Here is a 17,928-nt window from a genome sequence, read left to right on the forward strand (position 1 = left end):
CCATTATTTACTTGAAACTAAGCGTAAACTCATCAAACTGTCCAAAGAACTAACAGCTCTGTTTATTTATGATTTTCTAAACACTGAAAATTCATTCCATGTGATGATAATCAGACTCCTACTTGACCAACTATCCAATAATACATTAGATCCTGATTGATGCTCTTAGATCATAAACAATCCTGTCTCTATGTTGGGGATTATTTATAATTACAACTAATTATTGACGTTACCGCTGTGTTGTTTGTAATCGCATGCAGCTCTCTTGCTTTTGTGAAGCTCATATGTGTCCTGGTGCCGTAATTATTTAATATACTCACAGGAAATATTACTGGGAGCAACGAGCTAAACTTCAACTCATTTTATCATTTTCTCAAAACCCTGTTAGATGTATTATTGTTGAGTTTTGTGGTAAATTTCAGTTTGCAGTAGATGTGAAATTATAAAGCAAAGTGAATGAGAAAGGTGTTTTGTGATTTTCAGACTGTGTTTTGTGCTCTCCCTGATGTTCTTGAACTAATATTGTTACTGAAATGATGAAAAAGTCGACCTCAAATCATCTCACACAACTACAACTACCATTATCTGTGCATATTTGTTATAGTGATACAGAAATTATGCTGGGTACGACCTATTGAGATTGACCTCGTGACTTTTACAGAAAAGACAGGAGTGCGTTCATTCGGACACAAAACCGACACATTAAGAGGCCGTCAGATTAACAGAACAGAGTGCGTGTCTGAAAGGGCTTTTTAGAATCAAACTATGTGTGTAAAACGCAGATGTTCACCTTTAAAGAAGCACTCAAAGTCCTGAAAGGTGACTCAGAGAGCGCGACTCGTGTCTTTGTTGAGGACGACAGCTGTAGCCGGTAAACAAACACACAGTAGAGAGGTGAAATTTATTTGGATGGTAATGTCAGGATAAATCCATGGTACAGTTTTAACCCTCGTGTCGTCCTGCGGGTCAAAATTGACCCATTTTAAAGTTTGAAAATGTGGAAAAAATATGTATTTTCACAGTGAAACTTCTGATGTCCACATTTTCGGGAAATTTTTGAACATTTTTTGGTGGAAACATTTTTTAAAAAATATTTCTTTAAGAATATTCACATAAAAATCAACCAAAATCCAGCGAATTTCGCTGGATTTTGGTAGATTTTTTTGTGAATGTTCTTAAAGAAAATATTAGAAGTTTTACTGATATATATGTTATCACTTTAGATATTTTTAGGATTTTTTTGGAAGATTTTTACTCATTTTTTGAAAATATTTACAAGAATTTTCTTAACAGATTTGTGGGATTTATTATTTTTTTTAAATAAAACTTTAAAGGGAAATTTTTAAGGAATTATTGGAATTTTCTTCCTGAAGGTTTTGCAAATTTTCAGAAATTTGGGGGATTTTTTTGCTGACTTTTTGGATTTTTTCAGACAAGGAAACAATATTTTTTGGTGCCTGTAAATGAGGACAACAGGAGGGTTAAACAGTGAGAACTAGCTTTGCTGGCAGGCTACCAACTGCAATTAAAAGGAAAATAAATGAGCTTCTTTTCAAACTTTTTTTTTTTACTGTCATTAACCTCTGTGTCCGTCCTTGCACCTTCTGCAGCCAAACAGCGTCCCTACTCCTCTGCTGCTTGTGGTTAGAAAATGACAACAACAGCAAAGCAGAAGCAAATATGTTTGAGCACACCTCCGCAGAAAGGTCTAATCATGCAGCACAAGTTAACAAAATTAGCTTCACCTGTTCTTTTCCTGCAACGACAACTCAAAATATCTGCTGTGAAGAATGAATTTCAGCTGAAACTGCGCTCTCTGCCCCGGTAGACCTTCCCCACTGCAGGAGATCTGCAGAAAAAGCACAGGTGTATTTAATAACATCAGTGATGGTTGCTCTCCACTTAGGGGAGGTCCTGATATTCCACATGCCGGCTCACTGAAATAGCTTTCTGTGACACTTAAGATGTTATTATTTACGCCTGAGCTTTTCCTGCGATGACAAGTGAAAACGCCCGCTGTGGAACAGGATGCTGCTTTGTTTCAAGAGCTACAACAAAAGAACGCAGCAACAATAACTGCCCAGATACCCAGTATTACGGCTCGACATTTGGTTAAAGCAGCTTATTCGCTGTCTTGCCAAGAAGTCATGAGAAAATTGATACAACTCTCATGTGTGTCCTTTAGTGAATTTGTCACTGCGAGGCAGCCAACGGAGACTCCAGGAAGTCAAGAAATATTTCAGCACACAACCCCCCATAAAACCACAGCTTATTGTTTTTTCACATGAGTTTTTGTAAAGATTAAATGAACAGCATCTGGCAGTACATCACTCTGGAATAAGAAAACTGGATTTGTTCCGTCCTGTCTGACTTTGACCACTTTGTAAAATGCACAAAGGCTGATTTGTGTGCACAGAGGAAACATTTAAATTAGCTTAAGAAAGCCCAGGAGAAGAGAAGCAGCTCCATATCAAGATAAGCTGCAGCAATGGGACAGATGTTTTGTGTGAATAGTTCATACAGGTTATTTTAAATGGGTTATTTTATTATGGGTTATATCTTTTAAAAACATTTTGGTTTAGGCTATCTACCAGTACTTTGGTTTTTTTTGTGGTACAATTTGTCACACCTGGTCAATCAGTTACGAAGGTTGAACAAAATGCATGTTTTGTTTTGTGTTACTGTGATCTGAAACTGCATTTGGTTTAGAAAATATTACAACTTGACTTCTGCTTGTCATTTTAATTGGTAATGTGAGCTCAAAGATGAGACTTTTCCCCGTAATTAGAGTGTATTTGATTTACTTGTCTAAAATTGCAGATGGCATGATGAGAAATAACACTGAAATTTCAGGATTTTTTTATTTTATTATCCGAGATATTGGGATTCAAACTTAGCCTCAAATGTCAGTGTGCAAAACAAAATCTGAAATTAACTTGATATGCAATTTTTAAAAAGTCTGATATGTCAAGCTACAATTTTAAAATTATCTTTATAAATATCTAAATTTTATGTTTATTTCAAGTAGAAATTGTTCCCAAAAAATTGATGATTTGAAATGGAATGGCTCGTGTATTAAAAGAAGACACATGTTTTGTAAACTAGAAATGTGTTGTAATTCCATGTGGCCAGAGAAATATTTGCTAGAATCTATAAAAATATGAATTTCCTGCAAACATTTTTGCAAATCTGCTGCAAAAATAGCATTAATCAACTCTTTGGCATGAATTTGACACAAAATTAGCTTAAAGCCCACCAGAAGTTTAACGCAAAACTGAAATTAGCAAAATATAACCTCACTGCAAATGTCCCAAAGGTCTGCTAGAAGCTTAAAATTTTCGTAAACTGTAAGCAAGCTACCAGTAAACATGTTTTCCAGTAAAATTTTGGTCTTTCCAGCACTTCGGCAACAAATCCGAGATGATTTTGTCTTTGGACAGAGCGAGACTAGCTCATTGGGTTTGTTTCCAGCCTTTATGCTAAGCTACGTTAGCTTCATATTTACCAGATATGAGTAGATGTCTTCTAGGAAGTGCATTTTCCAAACTGTCAAACAATTTCTTTAACAAGCTGCACGATATCTTTGATGCATCTCTTCATCTCATTTAGACCTTCACAGCTGAGCAAAGTGCTGTTGGTCACTTGGTAGGTCAATGTTTTCATTTTTTGTCTCCTCCTTTAGTTACACGGAGCTTTTTAGGCCTCACAAACCAGTCAGTCGGACTCTTCAGCCCTGCAGTCAGGGTCAGTGCCGACCTCTTGATCAGGCGGAGGAGATATGTTTACCAGAAATGTTCTACCTGGTTAAATCACCCCAGTTAACCTGCTCCTATTCATGTCCCCGTCGGATAAATGCAAAACAATACAAATGGAGAGAGTGGACTGCCCTCTCTCTGCCTTAATAAATTGATTTTCTGTAACAGTGGAATGGAGCATTTTTTTTTGTTTGTTTTGCAATTTCCAACACACACGGTTGTTTAAACATGCAGATGTGAGAGCTGGAGAAAATAATTCTTCCTTATTAAAAGCAACCCATCGCTGCCCTTCGCTTTGTATCTCCACAAAAATGTACTGGCTAAAAAACCCACTTCAGGAGTTTCAGAGTGAAAATTATGACTTCTCAAGGTTCTTCCTTTTAAGAGGGTATTTTAGCCAGGCACTCAGATGCTTCTCTTTGAATGATTTTCCATCAAAAGAATTTTGTTTCTACCTTGAGGTACAATCAGTGCTTAATCCGTTCTGAGTCAGGCATTGGTTGCAGGAAAATGTTACTCTGTGTGGCTTTCCAACTCACTGTACTGCAGATAGCGTTTTAAAGTGCTTTTCTTTTCACTTTCCGAGTAGTTAAGATAAAATGGAGATGTAAATAACATCTGCGGGCACAAATATGTAAACACAAAGATCAAAGCACAGAATCTTATGGAAATAGTTGTATCTGACCGGGCTAGCGTTCGGTTTTTCTGTTACTTCACTCTCAGTCTGCGCTGATTGTGTGTTCCTGCTGCTTGATAAAATCCAGCCACGCGGCCTCACAGTTAACCTTTTGCTATCTTGGTTTCTCAGCACAATGCATGGCTAGTTTGCAGATATTTTAACTCTTATGTAGCGCTCTCGGTGAAAATGCATGGTTGATTGTGCAGATTCTTCATCTGCTCACATTCTGTCTTTAACCTTTGTGTTGTCCTGCGGGTCAAAATTGACCCGTTTTAAAGTTTGATATTTTCACAGTGAAACTTCTGATGTCCACATTTTCAACATTTTTGGGAAATCTGAACATTTTTTGGTGGAAAAAAATAAATATTAAAAATGTTTCTTAGGAACATTCACAAAAAATCAACCAAAATCCAGTGAATTTCGCTGGATTTTGGTTGATTTTTATGTGAACGTTCTTAAGAAAATATTAGAAATTTTACAGATATATATGTAATCACTTTAGATATTTTAAAGATTTTTTTGGAAGATTTTTACTCATTTTTTGGAAATCTTTACAAGAGTTTTCAAATTTGGGGGATTTTTAAAATAAAACTTTTAAGGGAAACGTTTAAGGAATTACTGGAATTTTCTTCCTGAAGGTTTTGCAAATTTTCAGAAATTTGGGGATTTTTTTTTGCAGAATTATTGTATTTTTTTCAGACAAGGAAACAATATTTTTTGGTGCCCGTAAATGAAGACAAATCCCTGTAAATGACAGTTAAAGTCAGAAAAAACATGACTAGCATTGTACAGTCACGTTAGAAGATTTAGCTTCTACCAAAGTTTTAATAGGCAAGTTTCAGCCCTCAGGGATAACAAGAATAAGTCCCTGTTTAAATGAATGACTAGGCAGCCTTAACTGCAGTTTCAGTGTTCACTAGGTTATAAAACCAGCATGTACACAACCACCAGTCAATCTATAATTAAAAGTTTGGTGCCTTCGCTTCAGAATAAGGTTTAAAAAGCCTAACGAGTTACACTCCTACTACCATATGCACAGTTCAGTGACACCACAGTTGAGTCAGTGCAACAAAGAAGCATCTGGATGTTTCCTGGTTCAGCAGTTTTGAAGCAGAAAATAGACTTTTTGGCATTTCAGAATTCACCCTGACAGAGTTTATTCAGGATTCTTAAAGTGGCAAGTTTCTCCCTTATATCTATAGCCGTACTTTGAGCTGAATGCTAATAAAATGTAGCATTTTTGCAATCTTAGCTTATTGTGTTAACAGTTCATACATCTGAAGCTGGTAGAAATGTCATTATTGTTCAAGATTCAAGAATTTTGAACAATAATGACATTCACTTTCAAGAACTTTATTGTCATACACCCAGCAAAAACACAGTGGTTACCCTGAGTGATGAAATTCTTATTTCGTGATCTCCCTACACACAACTGAAATAACAAATAAAATGAGATAAGATAAAAATGAAATAATAAAATCTTAATAAGAAGAAAATAAAATAAAAAATAAAAAATGAGATAAAAAAATACCAAAATAAGATTTTAAAAAATAGTAAAATAAAATTAAAAAAATATACAATAAAATAAAAAATAAATAAAATAAGATTAAAAAATTGTAAAATAAAATAGAAAATAAATAAATAAGATAAAAAAATACTGTTGTACATGTTATTGGATAAAGTTCAATTTTGACCTGATGAAGACCAATAATTATTTATCCTCAAAGCAACATAAATGTAACCTGTCTAAGAGTTGTTCAGTCAAAACCACAAATTTCAGAGGAAAATTTGGATCTATCCATGAATGTTTGTCCAAAATTTCATGCCAATCCACCCAAAAGTTGTGGAGATATTTTAGTTTGGATGAAAATCAACACTTTCTTCCCCTTAGCAGCGCAGCTACACGACCAAGTTTGACAATCTGGCAACAAAAAGTGTGATCACATTTTCATTCTAATGTTGCTAAACAGTAATTGGTGCATGAATATGTGTGTTCACCTTTTCCCAGCTGAGCCCACCCACTTCAAACCATCATGAAGCAGGAAGAAAAGTAGAATCTTCCTGTTCTTCTGTTATTTTAGGATCAAATAAGAAGCCGGGGAAAGTTTTCGAGCCTTTAAAGCAGAAATTAATTACAGATTCTGATTAAAAACGTGTGAAACAAACAGATAATGAAGTGTGAAACTAACAAAGCGACTTGTTATTCTGACAAACCAGCTGCCGGTGGTTGTGTGGTTAATACGCGCCGTGTGTTTTGTACTTTCAGTGGCACCGTACGCCCACCACCCAGGAGACGGACGGCTTCCAGGTGAAGCGGCCGGGAGACGTGAGCGTTCGCTGCACGCTGCTGCTGATGCTGGACTACCAGGTGAGGGCGCCGCGCCGCCTGACACGGTCCAGAAATAGACTACAACTGTGTGACTGATCCACGCCATGAAATCAGCTGTAGAAGTGACAACCTGCAGGCCTCGCTCGGCTGATAACCGCCGGCCTGCAGGAACATTACGGTGCATTTAAGACTCCATTTCAAACCCGACATCCGTTCCTGAGCCGGGGGGAACGCGATAAGGCTGCGAGATGTGATCCAGCTGATGTAAAGAGTCTGACGTGGGCGGCCGTAAGAAGTGTTGTAATGCGATTATGTCATCTCTTACAGCCTCCCCAGTTTAAGCTGGACCCTCGCCTGGCTCGACTGCTCGGCATTCACACTCAGACTCGCTCCTGCATCATTCAGGCCCTCTGGCAGTACGTGAAGACCAACAAGCTGCAGGACTCCCATGACAAGGAGTACATCAACTGTGACAAGTACTTCCAGCAGGTGTGGGACTCAAATAGTGGCTGAAAATATGGTTTTAACTGGGGCAAGCTGAGCAATGTGAAAATTACCTGTCTTATCATACGGAGAGATGTGTTTTTGGATCAGTATGTTGTCTTCATTTACGGGCACCAAAAAATATTGTTTCCTTGTCAGAAAAAAATACAAAAATTCAGCAAAAAAATTCCCCAAATTTCTGAAAATTTGCAAAACCTTCAAGAAAATTCAAATAATTCCTTAAAAGTTTCATTTAAAAATTTTATTTAAAAAAGAAATCCCCCAAATTTGGCAAGAAAGTTCTTGTAAGGATTTTCAAAAAATGAATAAAAATCTTAAAATAAATCCTAAAAATACCTAAAGTGATTACATATGTATCAGTAAAAGTTCTAATATTTTCTTTAAGAACATTCACAAAATAAATCAATCAAAATCCAGCGAAATTCGCTCGGTTTTAGTTGATTTTTTTTGTGAATGTTCTTAACATTTTTAATATTTCTTTTTTTACACCAAAAAATGTTCAAAGATTTCCCAAAAATGTTGAAAATGTAGACATCAGAAGTTTCACTATGAAAATAATTTTTTTCTCCCCATTTTCAAACTTGAAAACGGGTCAATATTGACCCACAGGACAACACAAGGGTTAAAGGTATTTATTATTAATATCACTGCAGATTTTTGACTGCCCTCGACTGAAATTCTCTGAGATCCCTCAGCGCCTCACCAACCTCCTCCTGCCCCCCGACCCCATCGTCATCAACCATGTCATCAGGTACAGTTTCTCTCTTAAACCTTTCTATGCTTTTTTTTTTGCTTCTGTATATAATATAAAGTTATGAACTCAGAAATGTTTTTTGTGCAGTGAGACAAGCTTATAATGCCAGAAAGCATAAAAAGAGTTAAAAAAATTATATTATTAACCTGAATATATTATTATATTCAGGACAGAGAAGAAATCAAACAAGAAAAGGAGCATTTATTAAGGGACACATTCAGTGGCCTTTTCTGCACCATTTCTTTTGAATATTCATCTAAAGCTCCCTCTCTATGCTAATAATTAACATTTTTGTGTAGCACCAAACTTACTAAGTGCTTTACAATAAAGGCATACAATAAAAGTAGTAAAAAACAGGAGTTAAGATATAAAAAAGATGAAATAGATTGTTATAAGAATGCCTCTCTGGCTACTTCTGCACACATCAGCATTTTAAAGTTCTGTTTTCTGCTACTTTTAATTTACTTCTCCTGTGTTACTTTCTTTTCCAGCGTGGACCCCAACGACCAGAAGAAGACGGCCTGCTACGACATCGACGTGGAGGTTGAAGACCCTCTGAAGAGCCAGATGAGCAGCTTCCTCCTCTCCACGGCCAACCAGCAGGAAATTGCTTCACTCGACAACAAGGTGAGCTCACCATCACCGCTGAGCAGCTCTCTGAATTCATTCTGTCCATCTGTATAAAAACTCGTCTCGTTCCGCGTCACAGCGAGGCGATAAAACAGCTAATTTTACTGTGTGTTATTCAATAAAGGAGCAGTTTTATTGCGGTAGTTTGCTCGAGGTGGATTTCACACCTGACTGTGCTAAACGTGGGAGCCGTTAATGTTTGATAGAGATTTATGTTTCACAGACAACTTTTTAACTGACATTGTTGCAGTGGCTGAGCAGGAAGGAAGGGCGGACAAAAGAGCCGTGCAGAAATACATTCTGTTGTGATGCTAAATACAAACACTGACAACAAGTGCTTTTTTCATGGTTTCCTTTTTCTACTCAGCTTTTTTCACCAAGCAGATCAACATTTTGGCAATTTCACGTTTGCATGCGTGACACTCTGTTTATCAAATTTAGAAGCTCACCAGCACAATGTTCATGATGCAAGACAGGAAAATCGAATCATCATCTACGTCTATGTAAATGTAATTTGCGTTTACATATTTAGAGGTGTTCGCCAAATTAAATTTAAGACATTTTAATCCCACGTAGACAACAGTTAATATATTCTTTACATTCCGAGAACTAGAAGGAACAGAAAGTCTAGCAATAATCTATCAAATACATGACTGAGTCGCACTAAACTTCTTAGTAATACAATAAATCACTTAATGTGACCTGCAGACTAAGGTTGTAGGCTTCATTCCCCCAAGAAAATTTTTACATTTTTAATTTCCTGCATTCTGATGAATATTTTATGCTTTTATATTTATATTTTACAAAAATTTAAAGAACCTGTAATCAATGCGTATACCTCGTCATATTTTACTCACTGTGGGCTCATTTTTCACTACGATATTACGTCCTACGCCTTATATGTAAACAGTACAACCATTGCTAGAAGTAGAGAAAACTCGAAAATGTCCTCTGTGCAGTTTGACACCATTATAATGAGAAAGAAAAGAGAAAACTAATGTTTCACCTTCTAAAAGCTGGAATCAGTGTGTACAAAATATGTTAGAATGTTTACAGGTTTCCACCAGTACTGACACACATGGCAGCTCTACGTACTGCAGATATTTCACTACTTATGCCACCGTTCAGAAGTTTGGGGTCACCCAGACAATTTCATGTTTTCCATGAAAACTCACACTTTTATTCATGTGCTAACATAATTGCACAAGAGTTTTCTAATCATCAATCAGCCTTTCAACACCATTAGCTAACACAATGTAGCATTAGAACACAGGAGTGATGGTTGCTGGAAATGTTCCTCTGTACCCCTATGGAGATATTGCATTAAAAATCAGCTGTTTCTAGCTAGAATAGTCATTTACCACATTAACAATGTCTGGACTGGATTTCTGATTAATTTAACGTTATCTTCACTGAAAAAACCTGAACCCATCCTGCAGTTCAGCTGAAAAGTCACAGAATTTTTGTCACATGACGGTTGCAGCTCAGCCACTAATGGCTTCACGGTTGCACTGAGGAGCACAGAATTTTTAGCTTTTTACAGAATCTGATTAATAATAACAGTTTATTTTTGGCTTTTTTTTTTAAACACGACATGTCGCATAAAGCGATTTTGATGAATACATTTTCTGATGGAATGACACATCCCAAATAATTAGTTGAAGTACCGTCAATTCTTCAAAATCTTTTTGTTTTCACAGTTTCAAACTCTGAGAAATAGTGTCAATTTGGTGCCTTTTTTTTGAAGACAGCTTGCCTTTCAAACCCACTGACAGAATTTGGGAATTTTATTAAAAAGGCAGCTAGAGAGGGAGACCCAACAGTTGAATTGTTAGGGAATATACCACATGGATTCAAATGCACCAAACTGTGAATCTGTGATTTGACTCCCAGCTGGATTTTCTGCCTGTCATTCACCTGCTTCACCAGGTTCTCTCCACTATGACTAACAAATAAAGGCTAAAAATGATTCCAGAAATAATCTTTTTTTAAAAAAAGAAGAAAGAAGCAAGAGAACTTCATTTTGATCTCCACTACACACCTGTAAGGTTTCATGAGTGCATCTTGCACTCAGACACCTGGACCACATTTTGCTACTCATGCTTACTCACAAGGATAACACAATACCAGGTTTTGCAGCTGGCAAAAATAATAAAAACCTGTAAAATTAAAATCCACTCCCCCGCAATAACTTGTAACACCTTTTTAATAGAGAACTGTGTTTTTTAAAGGTGCAGCACATAAATACAGAGCCATGTTTTATACCTTTGTTTAGAGAATATTTCACCATTAAGGAGGCATATTACATTTTCCATGTACTAAACTGCATATTGTAGAGTTGCCTGTTTCACTGCAGATATTGTTTATCGCTGTTAACATATCCATTATATTGTTATTTACAGATTCTAGTCTTTGCAGTTAGTTTCATCTCTTTATTTTTTAATCTAAGTCACTTTCCCTGCACTGGTTCCCTTCTACTGTTACATAAAGTCGCTGTTTTCCAGAGATTCTGTGTATTCGTTGTTGGTAAATACACAAAGATGATTAGAGTGATTTTACTTCATTGATTTTTTTTGAACTTCTATGTTTCTTTACTGCACTTTTCAGATCCATGAGACCATCGAGTCCATCAACCAGCTGAAGATCCAGAGGGACTTCATGCTCAGCTTCTCCAGAGATCCCAAGGGCTACATCCAGGACTGGCTCAAATCCCAGAGCCGAGACCTTAAGGTTCGATACGACTATTTATATGCACATTCCTCCGACAGCTGAAAGTCCACATGAAGCAGCATTTCCTTTACATTTTGTGACATACAGAACATAATGTGTGTGTTGGATGGAGTGGAAAATAAAAGGCAGAAGGATCAGTCATGAATGTAAACAAATGAAGCAGATGATGACATTTTTATCTTACATCTGGCTGCAGCATGAAGTAACTAAACAAAACACACTGTTTATTCATGAGTTCATCAGTTATTTATTGTAATTACTGCTTAGCAACATATTAAAAAAGAAAAGAGCAAAGCCACAAATCCAGCTAGCGCCCCCTAGAGGCTACAATATGAAAATATAATATTGCCTTTACTTGCTGCAATTTACAAATTATAGTTTAATAAGCAAAGAAATGTTACATTTTCTGCAGGAATGTTTTTCAGAATTCCTGAAAAAAGTCCCTGAATTTTTCTCACTTGACTGTTGGGAAATATTTCATCAGTTATGGCTTCAGGGTTGTGCTTGATTGCAGAATTTTTGGGATTTTTACAGAACGGGGTTCGAGGAAATGATTTATATATGGCAAATTTTTAAATGAGACCTGTAGACTAAAGTGATTTTGATGGAATATGAGGATTATTAGATCAACAATGAGTTACAGGATAGATAGATAGATAGATAGATAGATAGATAGATAGATAGATAGATAGATAGATAGATAGACAGATAGATAGATAGATAGATAGATAGATAGATGGATAGATAGATAGATAGATATTTACTCATCCTCTTGGGTAAATGAAATAACAAGAGAAGAGTTTGTCTTTCATGTTTTAATGCCACATGTCCTTGGATTCGTAGAAAAAAAAATGCTATTTTCAAAAAGATATTTGATTCAAATAGCTTAGCTAGATTCGGAGAAATTTTAGGTGTCCAGTAGTTCGCACACATTTAAGAAAAATTAACAAACTAATGTGAAAAATAGCGTGCAAATTGTGTTATTATTATTTAACCCTGTTCATAATCGTGCTTCCTCCCTGGTAGTTAATGACAGACGTGGTGGGGAACCCTGAAGAGGAGAGGAGGGCGGCGTTTTACCACGAACCCTGGTCCCAGGAGGCCGTCAGCCGCTATTTCTACTGCAAGGTGACTTATCAGACCCTTCACTGTCTTTTACACTCACTTCCCAACTTCCTGCGTCTCTGCCTCTACGTGTTCACGTGATAATATGCATGTTTCCCCTCTCCTCTCCCCATCACAGATCCAGCAGAGGAGACAGGAGCTGGAACAGGCCTTAGCGGTGCGCAACACCTAAAGCAAAGGCCCTCCTGAATTTCTGCATCCGATTTCAGAGCCGCGTGCGTGTTTGGATGTGTGTGAGGCCGTCGCTGCAGTCTGGTGAAACCTTAAACCTCTGAAAATACAGCAGTGTGAAAAAAGCAAGTACAAGAAGATGTTTGTGAGATACTTCTTTGAAACAGCGCCCACAGACAAAGGTGAGATACTCAAACATATGGCACATAAAACTGAGATTTTGTAGTAATTCTCCTGATTTGAATAGTTAAAAAACAAGGAAAAAGTGAGGACATACAACCAGGTCCATCAAATGATTAGACCCTCTTCAGGAAGTGACTAAAACTTGTCTTATTTAAACCTTTAATATCATGGGTCTACTGTTCTCTTTGTTATTGAGGTGCTAAGATCTAAACAGCTCTCTAAGACCTTCAGAAAATGGGTTGTGTATCTCCAAATTGTTTTAAATTAGTCGTTCCACTTTAAGAAAAATCACCTACAAGTGGCATGGTTTTCAGATGACTGCCAGTTTGTCCTGGACTCGCCACCTCTGGAGAAATCATCCTAAGAACAGAGCGTTTAATTTAAAAAAAAAAAAAAAAAAAGACTCCAAGCAACCAAAAGTTTCATCACAGGATCTGCAGGTAAATATCTGCAACTGTTGGTGTCAAAGTGATGCGTCCACAATCAGAGATTACACAAATTTGACCTGCAGGGGAGGCAGGCCATGAAAAAAAAGCTTTTTCTATCCAAGAGGAACATTAGAGCAGAAATAGTTTTCGACAGCAAACATAGAGGCAAAGATCAGGGTTTTTGGGAGAAACGTGCACCGGACAGAAGAATCAAAGATAGAGCTGTTTGGATACGTTTGGTGCAAACCAAAGACAGATTTCCAGGAGAAGAACCTCATGGAAATGTTATAGTTTACCAATATGAAGCCTGTATGAACCTTTCAACGGGATAATGATCCTCAGCACACGGCAACAAACCCACCAATAAATGTCTTAAAAAGAAGAAATGAAGTGGCCAAATTAAATCTCACATTTAAATCCCACCGAAATGCTGTGGAGGGATCCAAAACAGGCAAGAAAACCCTCAAATATTTTGCCACTGAAGGGATTTTGCACCAAAATGGCGGACAATTAAGCAAAACAAGAAGTTATTTCTGCTAAAGGGGGTGAAACTAGCTTCTGGTGCCACGGGTGCACTTACTTCTACCATAGAGAAGTATTAATTATGATAAGTTTGCTGATTTTCTTTGCAATTGCATTCAAGTACATCCACCTTTATATGTAGACGCTGTATTAATTGGGTCAAAAAAGCCAACATGTTACACGAGATGTTCTTTTTTCACACAACTGTATTAACTAGCGGGTAAATCTAGCAGCTAGCAGCAAGGGTGGAGGTTTCAATGCACACATGCATCTGTTCGTCTGACTGTGGAGACGTTAAAATCATGTTTTCAGCCCTCAGAGGTCGAGTCTTTCTGCTCTGTAAATACGTCGCCAGAAAACTCATTCAAAGTCAACCGGCTGCTCACACACACTCTCAAACACGCCGCTGTGTTTCCAGACTCTCATCTCAAAGCAGACAGAAATGTAATTTCTCGCAGCGCTCTGGATGAGTCTTCACATTTTCTGTTCTCCAAATAAGGTTTTTTTTAATTATTTTTTATTATCTGGGTACGGGGTCGGGGGTGTGATTCTAAGTGTGGCTGTGTGCGTTTTTTCATTTGTTCTCATTAGGGGAGTGTTTCTGAAAGGTTGATTAATTACACCAGCAACATCGAGATTACAGTGCGACACATTGGGAGGCTGTCTGTGGACTCCATTCAACCTCCAGTGTGTTTCATCCACCAGAAAAAAAAATAACAGTATTAGTTACCGGGACTTGAAGTATTATCAGCTCTGTGTCTGTTCATAGTGTTTTAATGAAGGAGAAAACAAGTATTGAGCATCATAAAAACAGCTTTTCTTCCATTAATCGTCGCAAAACAACCGTGTCGGGCCTTGTCGACTGATTTTCTTCTGTCACAGTCACTCACTGCCTCTCTCTCGTGTAGTCTTTTTGCCAGTTTTATGTCCTGAAGGTGTTACCAAAGGTTGCAACAAATAAGAAGAGAACATGATCACTGAAGCAGAAGCGGGCGGAAATCCAGACCTGGGCTTAAATTGCAAAAATGCCCTTTTCAGATGAACCTGAACAGACAAAAATGCTTTTCTTAACCCCTGAAACTGTTATTCCAATGATGGATTAAGCCCAGGTCTGCGGGGTTTTGTCCATTTCTGCGTTTTTTTATGTTACACAAAAAAAGAAAAATGAAGTTTTTTTTCTTTTCTAGAGATGTGAATGTAAATATGTGGGTTTTTTTCCCCCTTATGAGGGCCAACTGTACAGTATACGACAGACTGTGTGTGTTTGTTTTGGGGGGATTCGGGGAGGGGGTGCGGTATGGGAGCTCCATGAGTTTTGAATTAGTAGGGCAGGAATGTTAGTGTTCCTCTGTGTACTATCTTGGGTCGGGGTGGTTTATTTTAGGTCCATCCCGTGTCCATCGTGGGAGCTGGAAGCTGCAACAAAGAGAGACCTCCCTCACTTTCAGTCTCAGTAGCTGTAACACATGATATAATCTGCACCGGTCTCATTTTACACCGTTTTTTTTTTTTTTTTTAAATGACACTTGACTTGTATGTATATGTTGTTATGTCAGATGGAGGACTTTTTTCTCTGCAGTTTCTAGATGGAACCTTCTCGGGGGTTTCTTTGCACTGTGCTGTAACTCTTTTGTCGGGACTCTCTTCGTCAAGGGTGAGACCCTCTTTATTATCCAGCATACACGAGAAGTGATTGGACGTTTTCACGATGACCTATGCATGCTCCATGGACATTAATTAACACATCCGATGGGACAGTCTGTGTAAATATACAACGCTGGCATATAGCAGTCTGTGTGGCGAGACTCGTCGCACTTGTCGAAATGCCTTCTGGAAACTTTTTTGCCAAAAATGACATGCCCTACCAGCAACTAACTGTAGGTGTGATTTTTCTGAGCTGTGTTTTTGTTACTAGGACGAAGTTATATTAACTGCACTCTTTAGAGGAGAAACAGTAGTCATAGGTAGTATCTTGGTCCTGTGTCTGACCCCGGAGTGATTTTTCTTTGTATGGCCAGGGCATTCAGATTGTCGTCATGATTCACTAGCACCCTCTTGTGGAGGAAACTAGAAGCCGCAGCTGGTCAGCTTTGAGCTGCACGACATCAGAACAACCTGACAAAGTGTTAACAAACTACTGTCTTCTGTTACTAAACCCTGGCATACTGTTGACTTGTTTGTCCCGAACCCTGCATGTGTTTCTGAAGAGTGGGAGCTGCTCTTTCTCTCTGTTTACACTGTTGTCAGAGGGTCACCGACAGGAAGATTATAGCATACATAATACTGTGTGTCTGTAAAGAGCAAAACTTGTTGGGTGATTACATTCTGTGGAAAAAGGGAAAACAGCTGTGACACTGCGAGACAGCCTGGATGTAAATAAAGAAGCGCTTGCCAAAGTTTGTAAATGCCACAACATCTAAAGTCTTTTTTTTTTTCACCTTCACCACACCATGTTTGTGTGCCAACACTTGGCCAGTTCCTTCTATAGGAGCTTGATGTCATTTGAAGTGTTTTGTGCTTTGCTGCAAGAATTTACATATTGATGTGTTAAACTAAGCCTCTTAAAGCTACACAACTTTAAAAAGCTTCACGCAGAACTGCTTTAAAAATGTTATGTTGGTACGCCTTTTGAAATTCAGTGAATTTCATCGTCTTTTATGAAGCTAGAGCAGCAGTGATTGTAATTTTCACTTTGAAATAATGGAGTAGTAACTAGGAATCAGTGATAAACGGGATATATAGACACACAGGGATTAAAGAACTCATATTATGCACATTTACAAGTTCAAAATGTTTTCTGGGATCTTCTACCGTTCAAAAGTTTGAGGTCACCCAGGCAATTTCATGTTATCCATGAAAACTCACACTAATTTCCTAATCATCAATGAGCCTTTCAACCCCATTAGCTAACACAATGTAGCATTAGAACACAGGAGTGATGGTTGCTGGAAATGTTCCTCTGTACCCCTATGGAGATATTCCATTAAAAATTTCCAGCTAGAATAGTCATTTACCACATTAACAATGTCTAGATGGTATTTCTTATTAATTTAATGTTCTCTTTATTGAAAAAAATCTGCTTTTCTTTCAAAAATAAGGACATTTGTAAGTGACCCCAAACTTTTGAACGAGTGTATGATTACATACAGTATTCATAGATATTTAATGTTCAAACAAAACACATTATGTTCTTCATACAGTGCTTTTCTGTATCACCTTTTCTCAATATTTATGTCTAACCGCCAGTCTCTTTCAGCCCTCCAACTGGCCCAACAACAAAATATTGTTTGATAAACATGGAGGATGTGCACTGAATGAAGAACTTTCTTTTTGCCATTTATTTTTGTCTTCCTTTTGCCATCTTTCCTTGATTCAGAGCTACAGTCTCAACAGTACTTTAAAAAACCCTGCATGTTATGAAATTCTGATGTCTTAGTTAACATATTTTCTTGATTTTTCTTACTTTCAATTAGGTTTAAGAATGCCTGCTATGAAATCTCTGCAAAATTGAGTTAGGAAATATTTCAGGCATTAAATTCAACATAATTCTGGTTCAAAAAGCCAATTTAACCTCTAAACTGCTTAATAATAGTCCAAAAGCTACAATAGTCCAGCTACAGGCCAGCTACAGGACCAAGATGGAATCTCACCTGCAGGACAATAACACAAGGGAGGTCTGGAGAGACCTGAGATCCATCTCTGGTTACAGCAGAGGCCATGAGAGGGGAGCTGCAGCAGGAGGCCAGGAGTGGGCCAATGAGCTGAATCTGTTCTTTAACAGATTCGACTCTGCTCCCACTCCTCCCCCCTCTCATCAAAGCACCAACCAGCCAGCTCCTTCTTCACACCTCAGCTCTCTACCACCAACACCACCAACCGCACCCCTCCTCCGATCCCCGTCTTCTACCACCTCCGGACTCTGCATACAGCCCCATCACCCCTCCTCGTCTCACCCCCCACCACCACCATCACCCCTCCCCCTGCCACCCTCCCCCTGCCTCTCCATAACAGCTGATCAGGTGAGAAGTGAGCTTAAAAAGATCAAGACCAGGAAAGCTGCAGGTCCTGATGGAATCAGCTCCAGACTCCTTAGAGACTGTGCAGACCAGCTCTGTCAG

At 38.0% G+C, this 17,928-nt stretch overlaps 1 protein-coding gene across 5 annotated transcripts in view; it reads left to right on the forward strand.

Moving 5' to 3' along the window:
- smarcd3b (SWI/SNF related, matrix associated, actin dependent regulator of chromatin, subfamily d, member 3b) overlaps window positions 1-16,223 on the forward strand; it is a 57,753-nt gene extending 41,530 nt beyond the window's left edge. For all 5 annotated transcript variants that reach the window (XM_023285191.3, XM_023285173.3, XM_023285197.3 and 2 more), the window contains 7 exons: window positions 6,701-6,802; window positions 7,091-7,252; window positions 7,921-8,018; window positions 8,513-8,648; window positions 11,259-11,381; window positions 12,408-12,509; window positions 12,625-16,223. In XM_023285191.3, the coding sequence (XP_023140959.1) occupies window positions 6,701-6,802; window positions 7,091-7,252; window positions 7,921-8,018; window positions 8,513-8,648; window positions 11,259-11,381; window positions 12,408-12,509; window positions 12,625-12,678 (777 nt within the window). In that variant the 3' untranslated portion in view covers window positions 12,679-16,223. The remainder of the gene's footprint in view (window positions 1-6,700; window positions 6,803-7,090; window positions 7,253-7,920; window positions 8,019-8,512; window positions 8,649-11,258; window positions 11,382-12,407; window positions 12,510-12,624) is intronic.
- The last annotated feature ends 1,705 nt before the right edge of the window (window positions 16,224-17,928 follow it).

This window comes from Amphiprion ocellaris, chromosome 22 (assembly GCF_022539595.1).
Source record: "Amphiprion ocellaris isolate individual 3 ecotype Okinawa chromosome 22, ASM2253959v1, whole genome shotgun sequence".
NCBI classification, from domain to species: domain Eukaryota; kingdom Metazoa; phylum Chordata; class Actinopteri; family Pomacentridae; genus Amphiprion; species Amphiprion ocellaris.